The sequence below is a fragment of the Cydia pomonella genome, chromosome 16 (assembly GCF_033807575.1).
Source record: "Cydia pomonella isolate Wapato2018A chromosome 16, ilCydPomo1, whole genome shotgun sequence".
Classification (NCBI taxonomy): domain Eukaryota; kingdom Metazoa; phylum Arthropoda; class Insecta; order Lepidoptera; family Tortricidae; genus Cydia; species Cydia pomonella.
In genome coordinates this window covers 8,381,992-8,406,261 of record NC_084718.1, presented here as the reverse complement: position 1 = coordinate 8,406,261, position 24,270 = coordinate 8,381,992, and the positions used below count along the sequence as shown (strand labels likewise).

The window sequence follows — 24,270 nt, the reverse complement described above, 5'->3', positions numbered from 1 at the left end:
TGAAAAATTGTTCATTAGTCCGGATGATCTTGTTGTCCATTTTATAAATTTACTAAGCGTAAAGTTATTTTTCTGTTTGTTTGAAAGTATCTACTAAGTACCTAAGTGACTAATTAATTTTTGCTTATTATTATATATTTAGATTGTATTGAGAAATGTATAGGGCACATTTCTCAATACAATCTAAACATTCCACTTCTTCAAATAATTGCTACCATCATTATATATTTATGATATCTAGGTCTATTAACCAAGTAAGAATAAATACTTACGCGTCAATGTTAGGGAACGGTGCGTCACAGAAGGAACAACGCGGTTCGGTGTCCTCTCGCTCTTCGTCTTCGTTTAGTGGCAAAGACACGCCTGGCGAATTTACGCTGGACGTTTGTCGACCTGAAACCAAACATACCACAATTAATCGAAAAAGGCACACGGCTCTATTTGAAAATCGATATATATAACGCCAAAATGGCCATGAAAGTTGCCTTAAGAAAAACCAGGCTACTGAAAGTGGATAGGCAAACTGTATGGTCATGATCCAGCATGTAAATCAATAGAAAGGCAGCAATTAAAGTGGAAACTTTCGTAACAGGACGCATAAGTCTTTGTCGATGGGCCGATGTGCATATTGACACGAATTAATTTGTTATTTATAGAGTGTTCCGACTAGAAAGGTTAGCCGTACCCTGTTATTGTAATAATTGTAGCCGGTTGTTTGTTTTACAACTGCTATAAAGATGAGTTAGCGGTGAGGATGCTGTGTTTATTTGTGCACTTTTCACTTCACCGCATCTTCATAAATTACAAGAAATATTATTAAATAAATATATACAGCTTGAGATAGGTATTAAGAAGCTATTCTACGCGTTCGATATATTTAAAATTTGAAAAAAAGAAACGCTGTGACTGATATTCTGCGTATATAAATATTCTGCTTTTACCGTATCTGAAACAATACATTATGTGTATCTACTGTCGAATTTGCAAAATAAATTACAAGCATTACTTATTACAATTTTCAAGTTTGAAAGTAGATATTGAATAACGGAGAGACGCGCGTACTCAACAACAGCCATAGCGATGTATGTATTATTCCATGCCTATAGCCACCATAAACAAAACAGCATATAATCAATGCAAACATTGTCATCACATCGCAATTCGAAATTTAGCACCCCCAGCATCACGAAGCTTGTCGGAAGTAAGTATTTCACATTGACACATGCTGAATTAATTCGCCTCACGACGAGCGCAGCCACGCCTCGAGCATTGTCTAACGAGTCCATACCTCAGCCAAATAAGGTGATATCATCGTTTTTTTATCCATCGAAATCGCGATTGTCAGAACACTTAGAACTCGGGCACTTAAAATGTCGCTATGCATGTTTTACCTCTTGCGGTGCTTGAGATTGCAAGGAAGATTTAGTACACGTAAAGACAGTTTAAAGGATTTATCACTTTTGTTTGAGCTCTGTAAGGATTGGATAAATAATTATCATTCTGATTAATTCTTTTTAATTATGATTAAACGGGAGATTGTTATTTGAGTGACACCGATGACCTTTGTTATAGGTAGCGATTAATTTCTTTAAATGCCGATTTGAAGTAAGGGATATAATTACTTAAACCTATTAATTGTGACTCAATGACAAGTAATGAAATTATAACATAAATCACTGCAAATAAATTGCTACAGTTAAAGTAAATATCTTTTTTGAAAAGGAATAAATTAAACGTACCTTGTTAAATAAAATTTTCAAGAATGAAGATAGTTGTCGCGTGATTCACAAGGATGATACAAGAGACCATCAGAGGTCAACCGGACTGTCTGATGTCAACAAAGCACTGAAGTGTTTGTTACAAATTATCAGGGGGTTGGCCACCCCCACCCCGACCCCACCTGTGGGGTATTTATGCTCACTTGACCCGACATTTGCACCGGGGGTTAAAAAATCATCTGAGCGTGCAATAACGGCTTTTGGTAATTAAATGCGCAATTGATTTAATACGCTGATTCGATTTTTACTGTTAAACGTAGGAGTGTATTAAAATATATTTAAATAGGTAATTATATAGGTATGGAGTACAAGAGGATGTTGTTTTAATTATTGAACTAAATACTTGTCTGTTTTACGATTCAAGATAAGGTTTCATCCATCACAAGATTGCATCATAAAAGTTATTACTTATCTTACGTATTTGTGTCTTTTATTAGGCTTTGCTCCGTGGTCGTTAGTGCTAGAAAGCTAAAATTTGGCATGGATATATAAATCAATAAAGCCGAGAAAGTCGCATAATAAAATCTAAAAAAAAAATTTTTTGCTTAAACCCTACAGTTTGGGGTATCGTTGGAAAGGTCTTTTAAAACTAATAGGGGTCTTTAACAAACATTTTTTGATAAAGATTCGGAGATAATCGCTCCGAAAGAAAAAATGTGTCCCCCCCCCCTCAACTTTTGAACCATAGGTCCAAAAAATATGAAAAAAATCGTGGAAGTAGAGCTTAATAAAGAAATTATATGAAAACTATAGCGGACTTGATCAGTTTAGCTGTTTTTGAGTTATCGCATAAAGGTTCCCCTTCATAGTAAAAAGACGTACATCCACAGTTCATCCCTTGGTTAACAATCTACTATACTTTAAGCTCCAGTTTAGCTTATTGTGACGGAAGAGTAACTATGGAACCCTACTCTGAGCATGTCCCGACATGCTTTTGGCCGGTTTATTTTATGTATTTAACACAAAGTTGATAGATAAGTATCCAAAATCATTTGGTTTGGTCATTCGATACCATAGATACAAAATGTTAGTATCATTGGTCGAAATACTCGTAATGGTTTTGTATTATTTGCCGAATGATCGAGTGAAGTAGTCATATTTATTGTTTACGTTTTGTTCTGCTTGGTTAGGTTAGGTTAGTACTCAATATTATTACGATTTTAGCAACGGATATTTAACTTTTTAATAAACTACAGAAAATCTGAGGTTATTCTCCACATTTGTAGGTCTGCCGAGCAGACACGCACATCATTTAATAGTCGATGGTTGATAGATTCTGGAGCTTGTATCAATCAACGAGGTGACGGCACGCTTCACTGTAATTGTTTGTTGACGATGTGCGATGCGCCGGCGATAACTGATGTTAATAGCGCTAGGCATACAATGCTGTTCTCAGTATTTATACCATACCTTACCAGAGAAGAACTGATATTCTTTGGCTAGCCTATATACATGGCAGTAAGCTGCAGAGTTAAGTGACCCCCTGCATATAAATTTGTTTGCAGGGGGGAGGTCTACTTAACTCTGCAGCTTATTGTACAAATGTGTCCATCAGATCTATTTGACAAAGGTGTCTGGTGGACAAATCTACGACTCTACGTATATCCCTAGCTTTTAATATAGGTAAATACAACACAATTAGGTAATCTCACAAGCTGTATTGAACCTTTAAGTCTAAGGAGAAACTTTGACTCTGTCTGACTGTCTTTTACAGCTTGTACAATGGGCTATGTTCTGAAGAATTGTTTGACATGATGCCCACGTCTGCTTTCTATCACCGCACCGCCCGCCATCGGCAGGGTATTCATCCTCACACCCTAGAACCTAAATGGTTGCGTACTGTGCATTTTAAGAGGAACTGCCTCCCGCGGAGTCTCCGGCTGTCAAATAAACTACCTGCCGAGGTTTTTCCGAGGGTCTAGAGTATGACAGGTTCAAAAAAGGAGTGTACAGATTTTTAAAGGGTCGGTAACGCGCATTTAACACCTCTGGAGTTGCAGGCGTCCATAGGCTACGGTAACTGCTTACAATCAGATGGCCCGTATGCTTGTTTGTCACCGTCTTGGTATTTAAAAAAAATGTAACGATGTGCTTTGCTCCATTATTATTGCTCAATCAACTGGTCTGGTATGCATCCTGCTACCGCCTTCACATACGGTGTGATTAATTTACCTACAACATATGTTCTTCCATATTCTTATCTTATTCCCCACCGCGGTGTTGTATGGGAAACGTAACGATTATTTTTGCGTAGGGCGCAGGCGTTAAGTTTTCCCACGACGGCACAGATGGCGCGGCGCGCGCGCACCGTGACGGTGACTTACCGATCTTTGGACATTATAATGATGCCGACAAACTGCCCTACACCTGTTGTTTCTCGCGGTGATTAGGAAAATATCATCAAGTTTATTCTGTATGTTGCGTTCCCTCTGTGACGTTGTAAGTTGCTGTTTTTGATCAGCAAGATGAACCAACATAGAGCGAGTATGCACGGTTAAATTTAACTCTCGCTTTATAACTACAAAATAAGGTTATGAGGTAGCGATAGTGGGAATTGATACGAGTATCTTAATAGCTTAAGCAATAAGAATACACTGCTTAATACTTTAAAGAGTTTAAAACATGTGACACCTACGGGCCGATACAGACGGACTGCATCCCGACTGCAATTCCTATGGGAACTGCATGCCAACTGCAACTTCGGCGTGCAGTTCTCATACAAATTGCAGTCGGGTTGCAGTTTGTCTGTACTGGCCCTAAAGTTGAAAGCCAACAGCGGCTGCTGACCGACCGCGTAAGCATAAAAAAATAGATTTACTTTTTCTAATGAGTTATGTGAATGAAAGCTTGAACTAAAATAGTTTTCTAATTGACATTACACGTACGTATCTACGGATTTTAAAACCTAGCCTAGAAAACTTTTCAAGCCCATATAAGCTCGCAACTGGTTACCATCATAAATTCAAAACAAGATCCCATTACCATTTCGCGGAACCTCTGAAGTCGGTATTAAAATCTCCTTCCCATTGTCGTAAGCCTATTGGTAGTATGAGTTGGCTAGCAACCCAGGACATTGGACCAATCGATTCTGGGGTAAACAATATTGATTCGATCTCTATAGCATATGCCACACATGAACATCCTATAGCGATATTTCTATCAAGACTCGAGTCACTTCCTAGTTGGAACAGGCCTATCATCGCTCGCGGCGTGTGGGTGCCATAGTACAAGAGATATCGGTATGAATAATATTATTAAACTTATACAGAAAACAGTTTTTTTTATATTGTTGTAAAGCTGCATTAAACATTCGCGAAGTTAAAAAAAAGAAATATTTTGTTAATTTGTTTTGTTTTAACGCGATGCGTAATGATAATTTTATCTTGCATAAGCTAAAAAGTTCATATAATTTATGAAGGCCAGGTTTTTTTTGAAGTTTGATCATACACATTTTATGCAAAAAAACCCACATAATCTCTAAAATACTGTTTTTGGTTTCGTTTCGTGTTCCTTGGTTTGTATTGCATCCCTCTCGTTATTTTACATATAAAAACGTTCTGATAAAATAAATATTAAAGGTCGGCAACGCTTAAGTGACTCGTCTGATGTTCCTTATGTCCATGGGCGACGATGACCGACTAAAGGAAGAACGTTTTCGACAACGGCACAGCTATAATTTGATCACATATTTACGTATATTCGCTTTTAATTAATTATTATGCCATGTACAATAAAATAAAATATTCATAATTTTACATTACATTAACGGAGAATCTTACAAAAATTGATCTACTCGTACTCTCACAGTGAGCTGAATGAAACTAGAGAGATTTAGAATATTATTTTCAAATTGAACACCGGCTCCAACACTACGTAAGGTGCGTCGAGGTCCCAAAGCCGCCGGCGCCGGCGTGATCCTATTGCCATTGTCGGCCAGGATGTGTGAGATGCGTTGCAGGTCACACTTTATCTGGGACCGTTGAGAACTAGCCCGTAGGCGGCCAAACACATTCCTGGCTTAGACAAGCTACAAGGCTTTCTATTAACACATATTTGCCCTGAGTTCATTTTCAAGTCAACAGGTTAGTATCAATAATTTTACCCTTACGCAATTTTATTGTAAGGCACGAAATATATGCCAATGGTCCCGTAAATTATTTTATGATAAGTGGGCTTTAAGTTTGAAGGATAAATATATGATTGAAAACACTATGGGCACGATAGGCAACTACAGCCAAATGCAAAAATTAAAGGACTGCCAACACGGTTTAGTTACGACAATGGGTAAATAAAATAATGGTAGCGGACACTCCGGGCTATGTCTAGCGTAAAGTTAATTAGGTGTGAGTCAAGGCCATAATATTCAACAGAAAAAAAACACATCGGCCGTTTCAAAACAGATCCACTTTGAGATAACAAAGTCACGATCAAGATTAATCGCAAAATATAAATTATTAAATTTCGCGTAACATCAAGATAGGTGCGAGCTAATCTGGTGACAAAAAACGACAAATGCAACGCCAGATTTAACCCTTCACTGGGGGCGGAGATATTAAATTGAAATATTTCTATTTTATTGTCAGTAATATTTATTTGATTGTTAAATAAATACGCGGTGTGGGACGGCGACTGTGAGCGTAATGGGGGAACTCCATTGTTGTTGCTTAATTTTTTGATTAATCATCGTGTGTCGTGGGGAATAGTGCGATCCTGGGACGTGTTAATTTCAGTTTTTACGTTATTTGGTTTGTGGTAACATTTGTTTAATATAGTGCAAATAAGCTAGAAGTATTTCTACTGAAATTAAAAGGTTAAGGATAGGCAAAGGCATGGCACTAATTATTTACATTGAAACATTTGTATTTACGTACAAAAATCCATGCAGTAGGTTGTGAGTATTGGCAGTATTTTAAGTCAAAATTACTATTTACGCAGTCTCTATTTTTTTCGAACATTCTCGTTAATTTGTCTAGAAAGTGCATTTACATAACATAATTAATCCAGCAAAAATATTATTTCTCAAAACCGGGCACGCATCGCGATAACGCTTGGTACAATAGTGCGTGTGCCGACCGCCGACAATGCAACGTCATCAATTTTAATCTTCATACAATTGCGCGATGACAAATGTCAGTGGCTCATTCATTACGGCCGATTGCGTACGCACAGCTAATAAAGGGTTAAAATTATTATTGTTAAACAGATTATTTTTAAGCTTTTATGACATTCGTATTAGCTGCTGGTAGATAGATATATGAATATGTAGTAGGTAAAAAATACCTGCTTAAGTTAAATAAGCTGGTAGAAAAACTAAAATTGGCGCAAATCCGAATCATAATAATACATGTGGTATCATGGTATTTGATGTATTAGTATAGTATGTGTCAGGTATGTCTAGGCTAACAATCGAAAGAAGTTAACTTTTAATGTTATTATTATATATTATTATAATTATTATGTACGAAAAGCGCTGGCAATTACGTCTAGGTACACTTTTATTTATTTGTTTAAACTTTATTCCACAAAATACAAACACAAATAGCGAACTTAATGCCTAATGGCATTGTCTATCAGTCAACTATCGGACTAAACAGATACATGTACAACCCTTACAAGGAGAAAGAAGCAGATATTTATTAGAACTATCGAAAACAACTGACACACTTGGTAAATACACAAATAATAATATTAATGTATTATTTATATATTTCATGCATAGTTACTTAATAATATATAATGATGGACGCTACTCTAATTCTTGTTTCAGCAGATACTTTGTAGCAACCGCTTGAAAGCTAACTTGCTCGGGGCTTGTCTTATATTGAGAGGGAGCGAATTTCAGAGACGATTCGCCTGGACACTAAACGAGTTAGATATAAACCCAGTGCAGTAAGCAGGAATTGAGAGTTTGAGAACACATGATGTAAGCCGCTCCCAGCCGGGACGAGGAGTGTCAAACAGGATTGAAAATTTACAAAGTATTCGAATGGATCTACGGCGGCGGATGGAAAGCCAGATGAGTTGGCGGTGGTAAAAGGAAACACGGTCGTATTTACGCAAGCCAAGAATAAATCGTATGCTGTGGTTGAGGAGACGTTCTAATTTATTAAGGGACTCTTCAGGGGCATTCGTTGTACACACATCACCATAATCAATGATTGGTAAAATCAACGCCCGACCAGCATTTTTTTGTACTTACTGGGATAAAATTCTTAAATTTGTACAAGGTTCTTAGTGTACCTGAAAGTCCTGAAACCTTCCGACTTACATCAGCTAGCTGGCCGCTCCAGGAAAGGGTAGAATCAAGAATTAATCCTAAATTCTTAGCCTAAGTGCACACGGGAATGACAGACTAATCAAACAGGATTGGCACAATAGCAACTACTAACTTTTGTATAACAAAAAAAATGCTATCCATTATTTATACTTATTCTGTTTTTAACTATAAAATACTGCCCGTAGAAAACGTCATATGTTTCTAGCATAGAATATTTTTGGCGTAGCTTTTTATACATAGTAAAAAACAGACTACAGATAGATTAAGTCTTTATCTAATTTCTCGGCTGTATGAGATTTCATCCTGAATAATTTAAGACTAGCAAAGTTTGAAAGTACTTAAAGGGATTATTAACAAAACGTCAGTACATTTTGGATTTTCGCCATACATATATGTCAAGAGAAGCTGAATTACCATCACGCTAGTCATTCTGAAAATTAATTATTCCATTAGGGAGCTTGACAATTCCATGCGAAAGATATAATTTGGAGACCGACGATCCATCATCATTGCGCGAACGTCATAGAGGCACGCTCACCTTGCGCACACGCGCCAACTCGCATTAATCCTTTCGCAAAATCGGACTTATCTCGAAATTAATAAATTCAATAGAAGTCTTTCATGCGATAAAGACCCCATCCATCATGTCTTGCGCAACGCCGGCCTATGACAAATGGAATGGAACTGCAAATCGATCCTAATTAGGGATATTTAAGAGTCATTGTGGTAGAATTGGAGTGTCATGCAGCTGATACTGGGCATATGTGGACGGATTTGGTCCATTCGTTTTGCTTGATGATGATTGTTTGTTTGTACCCTTCTGTTGAGTTGGCTAATATATCGACGCAACACATGAGCGTTTTAATTTATTATTGTTAGGTCTAAATTGCCTAGCCTATTTTCAAAATCAAGTAGTAACTACGCAATTTTATGAACATGATGTTTTATCGGGGACATACTCATATTAACACCCAAGCTACGCAAAATTTTACAGCAGTGATAAAAATAATACTAGCACTGGACAGTAATGTCATTAGGTCGTTACAGTTATTACGGTAGGGGTGATATTACTCGGAGCATAAATCACGCACAGGCCGGCTGCGCGAGCGCCGGAAGCAGGAGCGCTGAAGACCCGACCACCTCTGTACGGAGGTAGAGACAATGGAATGGCCTAATTAATAGCTACATCATTGCTATCTGTGATACAGTTCAATTATTTTCTTTTTTATGTAGGTATCTGATGAGAATATAAATAGCTTACCTATGTAGGTACTGAAATGAGCTAAATATGTCTTCAGACATGATTCATTAAATTCATTTACAGTTCGAAACTTTAAAGAGCCTGTTTGTCACATTATGTACTGTAAAACGTTGTACGATACACATCATCATCATCATCATCATTTAAGAGCATGGCTCTTGTCGGTGGAGTAGACGCCAGGTTTCGCGGTCCTCGGCCAAGTTCTTTAGGTCCCTGTAAGACACGACATTTACTTTTCCTTTTAGTTGCTGCGTGTAACTTGCTCGTGGTTTTCCTCTTCCTCTTCTACCTTCGATCTTGCCTTCCAAAATATTTTTAAAGAAAGTGTCGTGTCTTATCAAGTGACCTATCATTTTTCCTCGTCTATTCTATACACATGCGAATAGGTAATCCGCAACTCGGGTCGATTTAAAACACTCAATTCAATTCAATTTCAATTAAATTTTGTTCAATTTATCACTACTCATTGTGAATTTCGGATTTTCGGCACTTGCATCGTAAATAACTATTATGGTGCTGCTATCATAATACAAAACTAATCATCTCTAAATAATTAAACAAGACTACTTCTAGTTGTGTTGCTGTTTTCTTTATTTAGTTAAGTGTAGTAAACGAAAACATATTTTTTTTCATACTTAACGGAGAGCTTAGCTACAATCTTATATTTCTACGAGGATTGATATTGTTTGACTATGAAATTTATAAGTTTTCATATGCTTTTCTTCCAGATAGCCACATCCAGCAAGGCGCATGCCATACCTAGCACACACGCATCGCCGTAATGCGTGTTCACATAGGGCGGCGTCGCGTTCGTCGCGATTTATCTAAATTAAACATCGCATGCGCGTGCCGTGTCCCGTGTCCCTGCCCTGTGATTTTGTTTATGAATACAGCGTGTACTCGATTAAATGAGGCTTTTGGTTCTGAAATGGTTGGCAGAAAATTACGAGTGTTTTCAGTTTCATTAACTACTAGGTTCGTGTTAACTATTTTCTTTGATTGAAAAAAGGGCACTGAATCTTTAGGTTTTTATTTTGTATGTAACTGTTCGTACAAAATTGAGATAAATGGCTGGTACAAAATTCAGAGTGTTTTCAGTTTCATTAACTACTAGGTTCGTATTAACCATTTTCTTTAATTGGGCACTGTACCTTTAGGTTTTTATTTTGTATGTAACCGTTCGTTCAAAGTTGAGATTTGATACCGCATAAAACGCAAAGGGGCAAATCCTTTTTTGTAAGAAGAAATATTTAAAAAAATGCCTTGAATATATTTTTTAATATATATAAAACTTCTAATATTCCAATTAACCTATTCATCACAGACTTTGTGTATTAAAACTGCTGAAATTATCTAGTTGAATTGTCTAGTTTTATCTACTTTAATATAAGTCATAGACCATATTATTATCTTAAAGATTCCTAAAACTATGACTATTCCCAAAGTGCTAGGTACTGTGCAATGGGCAATTTAAAATAAGATCGACCTATATAGTAAAGTATGCCCACACTCGGGTCACACGTTTGACTCGGCAGGTGACTCCAATTACCGCGGGCCGCCCGAGCGTGAAGCGTGATTCAACGTCAACGCACCCGCACAACTTACTACCCACCCGCTTCAGGGGCAACTTCAGCAACACATATTTACTTTCTAGTTTTCCTGTACTTTTTATGAAAAAGCTTCTTAATTTGAAGTTGTAAGATGCTACAGGTAATCGTAGTAATTGATATAAATGTAGCTGTAGTAAAGTAGTAGTCGTAGTAAACTTTTCGGCTTGGGCTAGTAAAGTTGAAAACTTCACCTGATACGATCTTAACTATAAGTACGAGTACCTAGTTAGTACTAATTAGATTTCGAAACATAAACATACGTCTGGAATGTTCAGCAACGCTCACGTAGAGGACTTCCACGCCGTAATGCGCAAAAAGATCATGTTTATCAGAAGCAGAATTCAGGGTAATCCCAACAGCATTCTAAACATGTTAACGGATAGGCCAGACCGTTTTTTGCAAAGACAGTGGAGGTCCGCACTAATAAACCACTCTAAGGATGCTTATCATTTAAATGAAATGTGTAAGTTTAGTCTAAGTAGAATTAGCCTAGTTTATAAGTAACTGATTAACAAATATGGACTATGTTGTCTGAATAAAGAAATTATTTATTTATAAAGATTTGACAACATAATTATTGTAGCTATGAAATTACATTACATATGGTCAAATTATGGACTCCGTGGAACATTGTTAGAATTTGCAATATTACTGTTTATACTGTTTATTACTGTTTATCAATTCTACTTGGTCTTGTGAGCGTGAATGGGCAGGGCAATATTTTAAAACGTAATGAATCTACACTATTTGTACAGCATACCGACCTTGAACTTAAAGCATTTAAGCACACTTTCCGCATTGCCGGATAATTTCACAAAGTAAAGCGTACCGATACATAGGTAATGACGTAATGACTTATCGTGTCAAGGGCTTATTTCATACGGTTAGCGACAATATGTTGATTAGGTTATGTACTAACAGAAATACACAAGATAGGTAAATCTACATAAGTCACATACGGTACTTCATGCCAACCCAAAGCATTTTCAATGGCTAAGCTATTGTTAAATGGAAAAACATGACGTCCAAAATGTTACATGTCTAATTGTCCATCAATTCATTGTTATCCAACCAACTAACACAGAAATGTACAGCGAATCGTTATTGTCGTCTTGCAAGTGGTGGCGAAGTAGGTACCTTCCACTCATTCACATCTCTCAGCTTACTTATTAGAAAACTCGAAGAAGGAGAATAAATAAATAAAATAAATCAATAAATATTATAGGCCATTATTACACAAATTGACTAAGTCCCACAGTAAGCTCAATAAGGCTTGTGTTGTGGTTACTTAGACTACAATATACGTAATATATAAATATTTGTAATAACCTAAATACATAGGAAACATTCATGACTCAGGAACAAATATCTGTGCTCATCACACAAATAAATGCCCTTACCAGGATTTGAACCGGGGCCATCGGCTTCATAGGCAAGGTATAAGGGCTATAATGTTGATTGTAGTATGGTGTACTTACCGGCAGCTGCTTGCACATCTTGCAGCGGCAGAGGAGTCCGGGGACCGAGGAGGAGCTCTTGCCCGGAGACGATGTCTCGCGTCACCTTGTACCAAACCTGGAATATGGAGGTCATTTGTTATGGATTGAATAGAAATACGAATGCTACTGTTTTAATACTTCTTAAAATGCTAGAATGTTGATTTTAGGTTCAATCAATCATAATCATATACTTGCCGCAGAACTAAGGGGCGACTGAGATAATAATGCTATCTCCTTTACCCTTGTTAAGACCAACCAAAAGTGAAAGAGATGGCATTATGATCTGTCTCGCCACTTATCGTTAGTTTTGCAGCAAGTATAGTAAACTTAACTTAAAAATATATTGTTCCAAACCAAAATTCGACTTCATAGCACTGTCGGATAAATCAAAACACTCTTTGGTGAAATGTTCTACTGCTAATTCACAGTGATGTAGTGTTTAGGCAAAAGTCTAAAATTTGCGTTATTAGACATTTATATGTATTATACTCGCCCGACATAGAAAATATGCCATTTAACAATTTTTATTCCAACTCCTGATTAAAATAAAAACGTTAAAACTCGTAATATCAAATGAAAATCTCAAAACCTTGGCAGGGGTGAAATATCAAATAGCTTTTAACCTCCCAAAGTGGCACAATACGTGGATCTAATCACCGCATCTGTTGCGCGATTCACAACCATCCGCGACTAACCACATCGACTTTACAAGCATATCCTGCTCTTTAAACTACAAAATGAAAAGGATAGCATCATTAATTTCACGTTAAATATGAGGCAAAACGCGACGGTGCGGTAGGGCCGTTTGCTCCCCTTCGATTGACCGGAAGCGGGACACAGTTGTTCAGGCGAACACCGATTTTCTGCCACCGGAAGTACCCAACGTTCTACATTCAAATTTGATTGGGGTAGTGACATAAAAGACGCAATAATGAGGGCTGCCGTGATAACGATTCGGCGAATAGTTCGTTGGGCTTTTCGATTGGGATTAATTTTGATATATTTTTTGAAGTAAAAGCTAGAGTAAGACCAAAGTAACTCTGCAGCTATTTTAGTGGCACAGACTGTGCAAGTGTTATTTTAAACGTCATAATTTCATAGAATTTTGACGTTTAAAATATCAATTGCAGAGTCAGCTATAAATAAAACGCTGCAGATTTACATTGGTCTGACTGTAAAGTGATTACATTACTCGACTTTAAATTCTTACGTCGCGAGTTTGATTTTAGGCCCGCCCTAATTTGTTTCTCGGAATTTATGTTTAAATAAATAAATATTATAGGGACATTTTTATACAATATCACTAAGTCCCACGGACATGTTTAAAATATACCTACCGATAATGTTATTGGTAACCAACGTAAGGGAACCGGTCTAATCCTAATAAGTCATGATTTCCTCTCTAGTTTGGAATATCAGATGGCGATCATTTTCTTTAAAGCTTTGTGTTAACACTTCGTAATAAGGTAGCAGCGAGAGCGTCTTTTGGATATATAATAGGTACAACCGTAGTTCATAGAAATTTGACGTTTACAATAACACTTGCACCGTTTGGGTTATCAAAATCGATGCCAACTCAGCTTAGTCTGCCTCTACTATGCGACAAGAGACAACGACGCAAGTAGAGACAAGAGACAATGTCTCGGGCGACTTGGGACTTGACATTAAAGTCCTTGCATGACAGTTAGGTACAAAACATTTTGTTACAACTTACACAAAAATTGGGACTGGCGAACTATGTCTTAAACCAACCATCAGATCCGTTTGTAACAACAAAATTGGTCTTCGATTTTTGATCACAATTTATTCCTTTATTACTTAAAGAGTCTACAGCAACCTCGGCTCTCCATACAAAAGTAGATTACTCTGAAACTTTGTACTTACCATACCCGGATAGGATTTTTTTTTCATACAAAAATTGTTTTTGCTCTATTTTACTACATCTATTTAGGTATGCCTTTATAAGCTAGGGCCTATATAAAGGCATACCTCATGTCATTGTATGTGTTAAGTTTCATTACAATCCAACACGTAGTTTTAAAATGAGAACGAAACTCCGTTTGTATGGGCGATGAAAGCCGAGCTTGCTGCGGACCCTAAAGTTCAGAAGTTTTGAATTGCTCAATGACTTCAGCTATTATTTTTTCAGTTCCAAAACGCTATAAAAATAATGTAAACGATCGTACTTGGCCAGCCAGCAGTAAATGCTGGACGTTGACGTCCTGCGGGTAGTTGGTGGAGCGCACCAGCTTCAGCCAGTTGGACTTCTCCGTGCTGCCGTCCAGCCAGCCGCGGATGCCGTTCTTGCCGAGGACCTGTAGAAGACACTCATTACGTTGATGACGGTAAATTAACGAGCTTAAAAAATTCTTAAGAGTCTCACGAAGCCTCCACCAAAAAAGCGCTCTCATACAATTGAATATAAAACGATATCCCATCATAAAACGATAAGCTGAAATTAGATGAAACTTGGCTTGGCATGGTCATTCAAGTAACATATATTACTGCATAACATATGTATATATACCCTTTATTCATTTCGTGTCTTCACTTAGGTTTTTTACAATATGAATATAAAAGTAAAATATAAAAACACTTAAAAAATATTACAAAAATATATAAACACATTATAAAAAACCTAACCTAGGGTGCCAAAGTGAACATTTAGTAAATATTTAATAGTGTAAAGCGGTGGTGGCCGAGTGGATCTGACATTTGACATTCAATCCAAAAGTTGAGGGTTCAAATCCTGGCTCGTACCAATGAGTTTTCGGAACATATGTACGGAATATTATTTAATATTTACCACTAGCTTTTCGGTGAAGGAAAACATCGTGAGGAAACCTGCATACATCCGCGAAGAATTTCAATGATGTATGTGAAGATTGTGAAGTCCACAACCCGCATTGGGGTAGCGTGAGGACTATAGCCTAAGCCCTCTCGCGCATGCGAGGAGGCGTGTGCCCAGAAGTGGGACGTATATAGGACGTATGAAATATTATTATTATCTTTATTTATCTTTCATCTTAGGCTAGATTTTTATAATATGAATATAAAAGTAAAATAAAAAAGCTTTACAAAAATAATACAAAATACATATAAACATATTATAAAAAAACCTAACCTAAGGTGCCTCCAACAGCGGGGCAGGGCCTAAGCTGCCGCAGAGAGAGGAACCGGCGCACTATACGCGCCGTGTTCAAGATTACCGCCTTCTGCATCTGACCCTTGATCCAACTACCTAGCGAGAGTCTCTCAAGATGTTGGTCGAGACTCTTCGCTATAAGACCGTTCGCTGACACAACTATCAGAACAATGATCATCAAGTTAACATCCCACATGGCGGTTGTGAGCCAAGCCTAGGTACTTGCTGGACTTGTCCTTCTCGACTTTCACGAGATTCTCAACATACATACTTATTATTAATAGTTTTCGTTCCTAAGAACTGTAATACAAATAAAATAGAGAGTGGTTATGTATGTAAAATGTCTATTTTATTCGTATTAGGTACACACCCTAGCAACGAAAACCAGTACCAGATTTCCATGCCAAGTTTCATTTAGCATTTTCAGCAAGTCGTTTTAAAATGAGACCGTAACTTCGATTGTTGGTATGGCGGCGGCTAGAGTCAGACCAAGACAAGTCTGCAGCGATTTTGATAGAACAAGCTGTTCTAGTGTTTTTTAAACGTCAACCTTCTATGAAATTATAAATAAATAAAAAATAAATAAGTAGCTTTTATTTCGGACAATATATCCATATTACAAAACAACAAACAAATACATATATTGTATTAACATAAATATTATGACGTATAAATACCATGTGCACTGCGTGTGCTGTCTAAATCATTGCAGACTTGTCTTGGTTTGACTCTAGGTTCGTTGTGACACTTAAGAATCTATTTTATTAAGTTAAGGGATTTTGTCAAGGTGCATGTTATTCGCTATCATATTACACACACACTGGGATCTAACAACAAATGAAGGAAAATAATAAAATAATCAGGACTATCTGGTAAGAATCCTTTCCTGCCAAAGGTACGACAAGAGTGAGGTTATGAACTTTGAAGAAAAATAGAAGTATGTAAATATTCATAGTTATGAATTATGATATTCATCCGACTCCAGAAAATGCATATGCTCCATAGCCCTTAATATTAAAATATTTTACCAACAATCAATAATAATTACTTTAATTACCTACTTAAATTATCTTCAGCTAATTAACGAAGATTTTTGCTAAATATTTTGATAGAAGGATATGTCATAATTGTATAATGTTTATCAAGTATATTTTAGTTTACTACATACTATTTTAACATATATAACCATTATATGTTTTTACATGCATGTTCATGAGTAAGAATACAAAGTTTGAAAATTACGCCATCTACCCTATTTACGTGGAACTAGCAGAGAAGTAAGTAAGCCCCAAGAGATATGGGTGTTTGTGATTCGCAATAAATTACTGTAAATATGTACATTACGTTTTGATTTATACTTATTAGTAAATATAATAAAATTAATATGATATGGTTGAGTGGAATGCCAGCAAAGCTGCAATGCACAAAAAAAAATGTAAAGAGTCATCGTCATCAAGAGATTAAAGTAAAAAAAAAAACAGATTGAAAACTTAAGGATAGCAATAACAAACGATTTTGGAATCAAATTAAAATTTTCCAACCAACTTTCCCAATTTATAATTCTCGCGGTCCGGTATCATTAGCGCCACCTCGCGGCACCTGGCGGCAACAGACATTAAACCGGACACCGCGGCGTCGTGATAGATGGCGCTATTAGTCCATGTCGAGATGTAACGGGGTCGTCACAGCTTGGACATTTGTCACTGACCGCCCTCATTCGGGGATGATTTAATTTTCATAGGTGAAATTAATCGGTATTTATCCGTCTGAATTAAATGAGGGATAGTTTAATAAAATAATATTTAGATCAAGGCTGTCAATGATGCAGGATTTATTTATGAAATGCATTAACAATTAGAATTCTTCACACTATAATCCAATCATGATAATTATCATAAACGCGAAGAAAAATACTCGAGACGTACTGACATAAGCAAACCTAATGGTATCCTTTTATGCCTACCTACAGCCTAGGAAAAAAATCGATTTAATACAATGTAAGTTTACAATATAATATATCTAAAATAACTTATTGAAACGCATAAAAAAAAAAAGAATATAACTAAAGTAAAAAAACATATCTAAATACATATATTTACAAATAAAAAATGGGGGCTAGCTCGTCGCCCGATGGTAGGGTGCCCAAAAGGCTTGTGGCATTACCGCGCTGTATGGCCTAGGTACAACTGCAGTATATATAGTAATACCTACCTCAACCGATAACCATCATCGTTACTGATCGATTCGCTAATGCAACGTTTCTTTTTTTCCAATTGGAGCGTAACCTACAATTTACTAGACACTTACTTCCCCTGTTTACCTTCGATTGAGTCATAACGAGCCAGTTGAAGATGTGTACTTCCCTGATAGAGGGTTGTATGGTGTTTGTGCCGTAAAATTAGGGTTTTTAAGCTTGATCTATTGCCTCGATGGAGCGGGGAGTGGCGGTGTATCGATTCTATTAAAGTTTTATGTCTTTATGGCTTTTGTTTGTGGGTTAAGTCTAGTGTCTCACTAGATAACGTTTATTTGTGTTCTTGTTAATAGCATTAATAACTGTTGTCGGGTGGAGAAGTTCCGCTTGCCATATTGTGGATAGGTACTAATGGTCCTATTTTTTACTGCAAAAAATCAAATTCTAGAAGTACCTATGTTGTACAAGTAATAATTAAGTTTAGTTCATAATGCATTTTTCCAAGAATTGTCTGAAACGACATTAGCATTATTTTAAAAGTCATCTACACACTTAACTCATTCCAACAAGAAAGTTATTAAACAAAGCTTAAAATCTAATACACCCGGCTCTAAATTTACAACCAGCTCATAATACCAATAAAAAAAACACAAGGGATGTGCCCCTCCGAAGCGGCCCTCAGAAGCAAACACTTATGGGAAAGACGCCGGCTATCATTACCTAATTTCTCGTAAAATTAAAAACGATCACTTTATCATGTCGGGAAAAATGTGAAGAAAATTACATGAAGAATAAAATGCATCTGTTGCGTAATCGAGTGACGATAGGACGCTCTAATCCTCAGACAAGTTGTAACTTTTATGTGGATAGCGTAAGGTTGAAATCTGTTGAGATGGCACGGTTGGATGGTGTACTCGTACAAGTGAGGTATTAATCAAAAGGCAAGTCGGGAAACCCTCCTTCCGCGTCAGCGACAAGCCTTCCGCAGCATTTATCGTGTTATTAAAACTGAAGCGGGTGCGTTGCGTAAAAAAGATAATTATCTTAGCCCTCGTCTTGGGCAGGGTTGGCGGTTACGTAAAATGTTTTAACCTCACTGTTTTTCTAATCAATTTTAAACTTCTTTTATTATGTATTATTAAGCAGTAACTAAGCCCACGTTTGTAAGAGTATGCAGTAATTAGATCGCATATTTTCTGCGAATATTTCAAGAAACAAATCATTTAACCGGAAAGGAGCAGTGGTAACAATGTCCATGCGCTTATACGCCAAACAAATTCGATTTCTTGGGTCGTAATTTCTACTTGAGGTACTTGCTCTGAGTGCCTACCCATTAACATTTCACTGCTAGTCAAAACATAGCCCTGCCAACCCTAGGCTCGGGCGATGAGTTGCGGAGTGCCGGCGGCACATGCCCGCCATCACTCATCGATGTGCCCGGTCAAGGATACCGCGACACTTGTTACTAACATACTTCATGCTCGTTACCTCCCCTAGCCGTTATTGGAGCTTGACCCTGCGAACGCCGTATGCTCAAGGCATATGTGAACTTAAATTATTTTAATAAGCTAAATATTGGGATCATTTGGTAATGGATGTCTGCCATCAGTCAACTATGTGCTTTATAACCCCTATTCCAGTATTGACCCAAAAGCAAACTTCAAATAGATTGATAATTATGTACCTTTGTACTGGACGCTATTAACATTTTATTCATACGTACATGAGTATAAAATAGGTGTTCGTTACAAAATGTTTGCCTACCCTAATATTGAAATTCTTAATAAAATTTAGCTGCTATTAAACTGAAATGAATTAAAAGAGCAACGCAATAAGAACAAATACTAATGCAATAAAAGCAAAATATTGCACATCCTGTGCAATTATTGGTGGCTATTGATAACTGAGTCCCTGAGTGATCGGTCAAGGACGTGTCAAAGTACGTGTCACTCTCAGGAGTTATAAAATTATAGTCACGTCATATTTTCTTTAGTACTTCAAGCTAAATAGACTGCTTTAAATTACCTAAACACCAAAATTGTATAACATAAATAGTCTTTTGTGAAATATTATAGCATTACAACTTTTGAATCCTTTTTGATCATTCTCGAATGATCGATAGCGAAAAAAATATATTCTAAGGCATTGACAGGTATGAAGTTGACCCAATTTACAGAATGCATAGTATATACAATTTGTACATACATTCGTATTTATATATTATAAACACGCGCTACATGCACTTACTTTTGTAATGTTCATTCTATTTACTCGGCAACCGTTGCATTAAACCCATAAATTATCGTCAACTACATACCGCAGATGGAGTATACAAAGAGCTGCAGAATATTTATAAAAGCGGCGTAATTTAAACGAACTGGGAGTAGATCTCGCGTTCTGCGGCGCAGATCGCAATTTCCCGGAATACTCGGAAAAGCTACAAATGTTCCTGAGTCGTTCGCGCCAGAAAATTACATTTCATAAATTTTAGTGACGATGACGTTCCCGTGTTCCCGGGTCGATAAAATGAGTTTTTTTTTTTTAGTAAATCACCACAAAGGGAGGGTTTATTATTATTCGTCGTATCAATCGTTGCGTAAGTAGATACAGATGTTTTAACCAAACACAAATCAAATATTCTAAAAACCATTTGATGAAATGTTATCAAATGATTTTTAGACTACTTTGCCTTGCCATTTATTTTTATGTTCATTCCTTTTTTACAGTACACAGAGCACGACTAAATTAAAAGCCGTGTATAGTGTCAGTATATAAAATAAAAATGATCAGTGTCTTCAGACCTTACCGTCAGTATCAGTACCTTAGGCTCATACTTAGACAATAATCTACCTACCGAATGTAATATTTACTTTGAACACACAAACATTTAGGAGCATCTTGCAGCCTAATCTAGCTGGATTTAAAACCTTAGATGAGTATTTTCCTCTTTTCCATCGACGCATCCCCATCCCTAGCCAGAACTGAAGAGCTTTGCGGTTGCGGGCACGCATGGCTGCGCGAATCACACGACTCGTTTCACAAGATAACAATTTGTGCGCGGGCTTATGTACCGCACCTGCACGCTTGTGCCGGATTGGGTACCTTTATGTAAATTTATATATGAAATGCTTTGATTTTATCCTGTCTCCGGCTGTTATGACATTTATGACATATTGGCTAGGAAAAGTCACAAGTTTTTTTTATATTATTGGCATACCTTTTTCCAAACTCAGACTGGACAGGTTACTCATATTTAAATTATTTTTTTGTGTTTTTGCTCCTGAAAGTCCGTTCTTAACGTAGGTGAATCAAATGATACGAACAAACTTTGTTACAGGAAAAAGAGCTTAGTCGAGCAGTTTTGGTCGACATACATAAATCACTTCAAATTATCGGGAACAGGACAGAAATAACATTTTTTGTTTCTCTGCATGAGTAGGTAACCCGGATGGATTGTACTATAACTGTAGAACTTTTGTGTGCTATATTTTGAGAACTTCACCTGAGCAGCTACTTCTCCGGCTCTTTATAAAGGTAGTTTCAAACACACATATTTGTGTAATTGTAGAAAAACATAAATCAAGTTGGTATCAGATAATCCAAAACCAGACCTAACAAATCACTTATCCCAATCGCTTCCGTCGGTGAAAGCCCGTCGGGGAAACACGAAAAAGGCTTCTCTTCCGTTTTTTCCGTATCACCTCGGCCGTGTCTCGGACGGACGTTTCCGCCGCTTGTCTTCGGTATCAGCGCGGGGAAACATTGCTTCCGGAACTGTCAGGTCAGGCCCGGTCAAGATTTTATATCGCCTTTTTTCCTTCGGCTGTTTGATCCATTTGTCTTTGTTTGTGTTGGGGAGATTATGAATATACTTGTTGAGCGATAGATTAACAAATAAAGCTAGGGTTTATAAAATATCCTAATTTATGTTATCGTAACTGAAAATCTGTTATATTATAATGGATTATTTACATTGTGCAACTACGAAGGTATAAAAGTATAGAAGGCTTAATAGAATAAACTTTTAGTGCTCAACATTGTAGTTTTAAAGTCAGAGTAAAATACAATATTATAAAATACTAAACTATAGTTGCCAGAAAACAAATGTATATTGTATGCACAGGAAACAAATATATATTGGAGTACTTATTGGTCTGCCATCTTAATAATACCATTCGTGATGCATTTGGCTTACAGCCATGGCCATAGTTGACAGTAATGCAAAATTAATATCATCACTTGAAAATTGTATATAATTCATCAATAGGCAACCACACAGGCAACAGCAGGTAACGATAATACTAGTATGAATTAACCGCGAAGCAGTATGTGAGTGTGTAGTTATTTACCTACCTACTCCAATTAACTGTCATTAGCTATACTCTAGCGTTATCCCCTCTAAAACCGTTTGCTTATTACTTCGCTACTAGTCAGGCCAATTATAGATATAGTATCACTATAACAGTTTTGAATGATTCATGGTTGGTTTCACTACACTTAAAACCAAAGGTAATCACGGTTTGTATCCCGGTCGATTTAAGTGTAGTAGCATCACTATGTCCTAACATGGCGATAAGTTTCTTATCTAACTTTGTAATTTAAACGTAGCCGGTCACAAACCTCATATGACAGGTTTTGTGACACGTCAATTAATTCAGATTACTAAACTTTAAAATCGCAAAACACCTTAAAACCTGCCGCCGTTAATGTATTCTCCATAAATTATCCACACCCGTATAGGATTTCACTGTTCATCATTGTCACTGCATCCTGAACAAATTATCGAAAAATTATGACTCCGTTCTCTGGTCACGTTTTAACCATTAAACGGAGACAAAACGATCTAATTCCTGACGAAGCGAAATATCCACGAACCGGTGCTATCATTGCGCAAAAAATACGACTAACCAGATTATTGATACAATTTATGTAAAATCAAGTTTACTCAACAATAAACCTTAGTATGTGTTGCATAAAAGAGACTTTCTTTTTGTTGGGTGCAGTGTTACATTTGTAGAAGGTGCACAATCAGTGGGTGTCAGAATGCGATGTCCCATTGATCTAGTATTAAGGCGCCCCATTGATTGCGACTAGCGACAAAAGATCACTCGATTGTCCGACCAGCGATGAATAATGCTCGGCTACCACTTGTGTGTTGGTTGTTTTGTTGTTATTTTACACTAATTGGTAGTTTTGGAGGTCCAAATATGTACTATACATATTTGGTAGTAAACTTAAAATCGTCTTTATAATTAATGTCTATTGCCTACATGTATATCATTTATCATCAGCAAACATTCACGTTCATCACACACACTCATACGTGAGCTTGAATCCCAGGTGTACAAGGTGTAACAAAAATAGTGAGGATCCGTTTAAGGGCATATTCAGTATCGTGTTCTTATTACGAAAGAGTAAAAAAAAAATATGACGCGTAAAAATATTCGGATCGGACGCCACTATTTTTGTTACACCTTGTATAACTGGGATTCAATCTCACCACCAGCTGTCTAGGCAGGTTCTCTTTACTACCGAAAAGGCTAAAGCTGTCGTTAATTATACTTGTTCCTTAAATTCCACATCCACAGTGATTTTATTGCGTCACAGCCCCAATGTATCCGCAATCGTCGACGCAGGAGAGTTATCGCATCGCTCACATCTGGCTGCGTTAAAATGGATTAACCAGAAGATTACACGTGAAAAAAACGCATAGTAGCGACTCTACAAAGACACCGCACAACCGTGACAATTGGCAGGATTACTGCTCCGAGTGATTGGTATCATGCGAACTGCGCGGTGTCGAATTTAGAGCATTCGTATGTTTTGGTTCGTGGGAGAATGTACAAAATACCGGCAGGTAACAGATAGATACAGCTGAAAGTTTTCTAGTAGTGGAGTGAGAGAGAGGGTTAATTTTATGTTTAAAGTATCTAATCCGGTATTAAATTTTGAAACAAAAATACTGTGTAATGGTTGAAAGTAAAGCGTATCTATGTATACTTGAAGACTTACAAAATTTGTTGCTACAGTAATTTTATCTGACTAAATCTTCGAGGAAGCGGGCTGGTTTTCACGTTTCGTGTTAAGAGTTTTAAAATAATAACAATTGTTAAAGTTAGCTTGGCATGGACGCATCAACATCGCCTCTGCCGCTACCGAGTGTAAACAACGCTTAACCTAACCCAATAACTGACGTTAGGTACACGTATCGCATTGCTTTCGAAGTATTTCGTTATTTTGTCTACACGGATGCTGGCGATGGTGTGCGACCGACTAGTTTACTCAGACCCTCACACGTTAGAAAGCTCAAGAGAATCGTTCTACCTTCTTTAGTTTCGGTGAGGCAGAGGGGTCCACTTATAATGGTGGGATCGTAACATTGTGGTAGGAACGTGCCGTGGCTTCGAGTCCACGGGCTATTATTGTTCTGGCCAGCTCGGATGAAATATTGCCCCACTGTGCATGCCACACTGTTTTTGCGAACGAATTTGTTGGGAAAAATATTA

The 24,270-nt window shown here is 37.1% G+C and overlaps 1 protein-coding gene across 4 annotated transcripts in view; it reads right to left on the bottom strand.

Moving 5' to 3' along the window:
* LOC133526710 (histone-lysine N-methyltransferase PRDM16-like) overlaps positions 1-24,270 on the bottom strand; it is a 156,420-nt gene that overhangs the window by 12,120 nt on the left and 120,030 nt on the right. For all 4 annotated transcript variants that reach the window (XM_061863428.1, XM_061863429.1, XM_061863431.1 and 1 more), the window contains 3 exons: positions 14,612-14,740; positions 12,405-12,501; positions 273-393 (listed from right to left, as the gene is read on the bottom strand). In XM_061863428.1, coding sequence (XP_061719412.1) covers positions 273-393; positions 12,405-12,501; positions 14,612-14,740 — 347 coding nt within the window. The remainder of the gene's footprint in view (positions 1-272; positions 394-12,404; positions 12,502-14,611; positions 14,741-24,270) is intronic.